The 5,000-nt window shown below is 36.0% G+C and overlaps 1 protein-coding gene across 1 annotated transcript in view; it reads left to right on the forward strand.

Annotated features, from left to right (window-relative positions):
• LOC144451294 (cytochrome P450 2U1-like) overlaps nt 1-4,300 on the forward strand; it is a 5,369-nt gene extending 1,069 nt beyond the window's left edge. The window contains exons 2-3 of the mRNA XM_078142096.1: nt 2,104-3,060; nt 4,116-4,300. Coding sequence (XP_077998222.1) covers nt 2,104-3,060; nt 4,116-4,300 — 1,142 coding nt within the window. The remainder of the gene's footprint in view (nt 1-2,103; nt 3,061-4,115) is intronic.
• The last annotated feature ends 700 nt before the right edge of the window (nt 4,301-5,000 follow it).

A 5,000-nucleotide genomic window follows, 5' to 3' on the forward strand; every position in this document is an offset into this window, starting at 1 on the left:
TGTACGAGATAAGATACCGTAAGAATGTGTCACATAACGCCAAACTCCAAGGTGATCAGAGGCGCTTCACAGTAATCGTTTTCAAACTGCCTAAGCTGAGCTGCAACTATATAATTTTAAAACGTGTTGTTTATTAGATACTAGTAAAATAACTGCTTTGTACGGGGTATAGATGCAATGTTTCAGGTTAGAAATAATAGTGGTACTTGTAGTTCAGCAACGGGTTGAAGGTTAAAGCTGTTATAATCTTCCAGGCCTATTGTTAAAACATTCCACTCAGAGATTAAAAGTTTATCAAATACTTGCAATCTGATTCAAATCTGATATGGTGAATATAGTTTTTATTTATCTCTAGTACATTTATTTCTTTATTTATCGCTTAGTCTGTAAGGTACGCCGTGACGGGGCGCCCTCACACATCGGCCAACCCCTCTCCCTTACATGCCGGTGTGAGGGCGGAACGTCACGAGGTATCTTACAGTCTATAAATCGTTTAGTGTCGATCGTTTTCCATTGTGTTGTTATAGAGGTGGAAAAAGGTATTGAGCCATATTCACCACAACAGATTTTAATCAGATCGGAATACTTGTAGCTTGATGCTATTTCCCCACTGTTTATAGCTTTATATGTAAGAATTAAGTCTCATTTTTAATAATCAGTTAGGTTATATTCATTCATGATTAGATGTCATAGATTTACCACAAAATGGTGACATATATTTTGTCAATTCAAGTTTATTGGCCTGGGGTCAGCGATATTAGGATATTGATATATCGCGACAGAGTTGTTGACAAGATATGCAAATTAGAAAGACACTTTCTCGCATTTAGTAAAAGTTAAGTAGTAAATTAGCATAATGTGTTGCGACAGATGGCTGGAAAGTAGATAAAACATCTTGATAAAATTTAAATTTGCATATACTATGAAGTTCACCTGGTGCCAATTATTATCATCTAATCGTGTGTGGCAACCGAGTTGTTTTGACACTCGTGTGACAGGAACAATGTTTCACAGTTCTTGGAACTGATCTCAACATTTTGATCTGTAATAACCCTACAACGTTGCTGTACTGTGCTGTTAGATTCCTGTATGAGGAAGTTTTGAACTCTGTTACTCTCTTATTGCAACTGTTTTTGCCGGGACTGTGAATAATACATGGTTTGGAACTGTCAGTGTCGTCTAAGATTTGCCGTGTGTTGCGGTATACTGGTCTAGAGTAGTGCGTCCCAGGTCTGTGCTTCGATACGAGACAATAGACTTTACACTGAAAATTTGATTGAGGTCCCTCCCCCATCCTGTACTTTATAGAAAAAAAAATCTCAATTTCCGTGACAATGTGAATTATCAAATAAAAGTATACATAATGTAAAGTTGCACATTCTGTGTAGTGGTCAATGTCCTCAGAATAACTGAAGGAAATGAATCTAAATACAGGCACACATTCAAATAAGCACGCACACACAGAGAGTGTATAATACATACATGTGTATAAACATCATGTGCAAATCTAGAGTCATTAGTTGGTTTTCAGCTGTAACTGTTAATACACTATAGGGTAAAACAGAGGACACAAAAATGATTATTTCTCTACTAAGTATCCTATTCAAAAGCATGTTTCAGAATTTATTTGAAAAACGTTCGTCCAGTTATTAAAGTTGCGTAATAAATTTTTCACTTCGATACAACTATATATTCTAGTACAGTGTTAATATCAATGCATACATACACACACGCACGCACACACACACACATACATACACACACACACTCATACATACATACATACATACATACATACATACATACATACATACATACATACATACATACATACATACATGACATACATACATACATAGTATGTACATACATACATATATACATACATACATACATACGCACACACGCACACACACACACGCACACATACATACATACATACATACATACATGCATACATACATACACACACACACACACACATACACACACACATACATACATACATACATACATACATACATACATACATTATTTGAGCATTGATCATATCGTATTGTAGGTCTAGTGAACACTTATGATATATGTATTGTTTTTTCGAAGGTATGAATTCCAATGTTTGGTCAACATGGAAGGCACAGAGGGCGCTAACACTAAATGGTTTACGTGAGTTTGGCATGGGAACACGTACAATGGAAGAACGAATATCGAGGGAATGTGGGGAGTTGATTAGAGCCGTTGAAAGGAAAAGAGGGACACCGTTTGATCCGACAGACTTTTTACACCATGCAACATCCAACGTTCTTGTGTCAGTTATATTTGGACAACGACTCGACTACGACGATCCTGAATTCTCTAGTTTGTTGAAAAGATCTCTTGCCCTAACACAGATGGGTATTATTGCTGTCATTGCTAATTTCTTCCCAGTGTTGTTCAAACTACCACTAAGCTTCCTTGGTTTGTCATCTCTGAAAGAATCAGTTCGACTATTGGCAGAATACATGGGCGAAAAAATCGAGGAGCGGAAAAAGTTGAACAACAACGTCCCAGAATGTTTTATAGATTCCTACATCAAAAGGTTAAATTCGTCATCCTCGTCCCACGATAATATTGATCTATCACAACTTCCTTATGTACTGATAGAGTTGATGTTGGGTGGGTCCGACACAACAGCTACGACATTGAAATGGTGTCTGGTTAATATGCTCCGAAACCCACACACACAAAAGAAAATTCAATACGAGGTAGATTTATGCTGTGATAAAGACGGCAAAATAACCTACGCCAGTAAAACGAATATGCCCTATACAGAAGCTTTCATCTTAGAAACGCAACGTGTGGCAACGTTGTTTCCGATCGGAGTTTCTCGACGTGCGATGGAGGATGTAGTTCTGAAAGGATACAACATACCCAAGGATATAGAGGTCATTATTAATCTTTGGTCCGCTCACATGGATGAACGAATTTGGATAAAGCCAGAGAAATTTGACCCATACCGATTCCTAAATGACAAAGGTGATGAAGTTATAAACAAAGAACATCTAGTTACCTTTGCTTTGGGTAAGTCTTTTAACTATTAGTTATGTCAAGTGATGGGTAATGTCTGGTAACAGTTCTACTTGGTAGCGATGCCTAAATGACGAAAAGGATGAAATTATAAACAAAGAACATATAGTCATGTTATGTTTGGATAAGTTATATCTGGTATCTATTGGTTTTATCAAGTAATGTCTTGTAACAGTTCGACTTGCAAGTGGTATAGATTCCTAAATGACGAAAACGATAAAGTTATAAACCAAGCATATCTAGTTACGTTTTGTTTGGATAAGTTATATTAGGAAACTATATTGGTTTTGTCAAGTCTGGTAACATTTAGTACAAATTCCCAAATGATAAAGGCAGTGACGTTGACATACATGTTACTAAGTGGTTATATTTGGTGTGGGAGCTTGATTTTCATGGCTGGTATCATACTCTAGTAACCATTGGTTTTGATCAGTTGTAACAGGTAGCATTTGGTATATACAAGTTGATTGGGACATTGGTCACATTACATAATATTGAGACTTAGTATTGATGTAAGGCCTAAAAAATATCTTTGGTTCCGGTTACCCGACCCCACCTGGTTTTTCACTGCCGACCCTAAACATTTTCACGAATTCAAGAAAAATAAATAAAATCATAAAAATTGTGAAATCTCGCAAGAAATAGTGCATGCGGAAACTGACATCAACTTATAAAGATACATCTGATGGGAAGAAACCAATAACACAAAGCCCATATGGAAAATAACGGAAAACATAACTACCTGAACTAGACACTCACATGTGATATTATATATATATATATATATATATATATATATATATATATATATATATATATATATATATATATATATATATATATATATATATATATATATATATATATATATGTGTGTGTGTGTGTGTGTGTGTGTGTGTGTGTGTGTGTATGTGTGTGTGTATGTGTGTGTGTGTGTTTGTGTGTGTGTGTGTGTGTGTGTACACTGCCTTTTTCTAACATGATCATGATCACTCAACAGCTATCTTTTACTATCATGTTAACAATTTTTTTTTCTTTTACTATCACAGGTGCAAGAAGTTGCATTGGTGCACAAATAGCCAGGGTGGAATTGTTTCTGATGTTGACAAGTTTGTTGAAAGAATTTGAATTTACAACACCAGAGGGCGAACTTCCACCTTCAAACAAGGGAATACATGCCGTCACTTACACCCCTTTACCTTTTAAGGTCGTAGCTAAGAAACGCCATACTTAATCTGTTTACAGACTTGGTTATATCTTAATCAGAGATTGTGATGTCATTTAGAGAGGAAAAATCACAATGATGCACATATGAAAAACGTTCCACCTAGAAATAAACCTATAAGCCTGATATCCATCTCAAACCGTAGTGAGAGGGAAACATTTCCATGGTAATGATTTAACTCTGAATTCAGGCTGATTGATATATCATTAGCACCAGTCGAGTTTTTATGATTTCGTAAGTCTTTGAATCGGTATGATGTGACCTTATTTCAATTAACACTATGGGGGTTCTCGCATTTGCAAATTTCGCCCCAGTCAACTCAGTTGCGTGTGTACAATGGGGGTAGGGGTGGAAAACGTTGCAATGTGAATGGTTGCGTTTATATGCTCTCCAGGGGGTTGAACAAATAAAAGTACTTAAAATGCCGTTGTTGGTTTATAGCACAGGTACTACTTGTAAAACATTTTGAGCACAGTATGGGAAAGTGCTATATGAAACACAAATATTATTATCGTTATTATTGATTCAGAATACGAATGTTTCATTTTTTTTAACTTTTCACCTAAACTACCAGTTTTCTGACAATTTACCTTGAATCAAACTGTGCAAATAGTTTACAATTCATACTATAACATTGGCGCGGGGGGGGGGGGGTTCTGCAAATATAAGTTCGATTCGTATACCTTCACTTTTTTCATCACATGTTTAA

The sequence above is a fragment of the Glandiceps talaboti genome, chromosome 21 (assembly GCF_964340395.1).
Source record: "Glandiceps talaboti chromosome 21, keGlaTala1.1, whole genome shotgun sequence".
NCBI classification, from domain to species: Eukaryota; Metazoa; Hemichordata; class Enteropneusta; family Spengelidae; genus Glandiceps; species Glandiceps talaboti.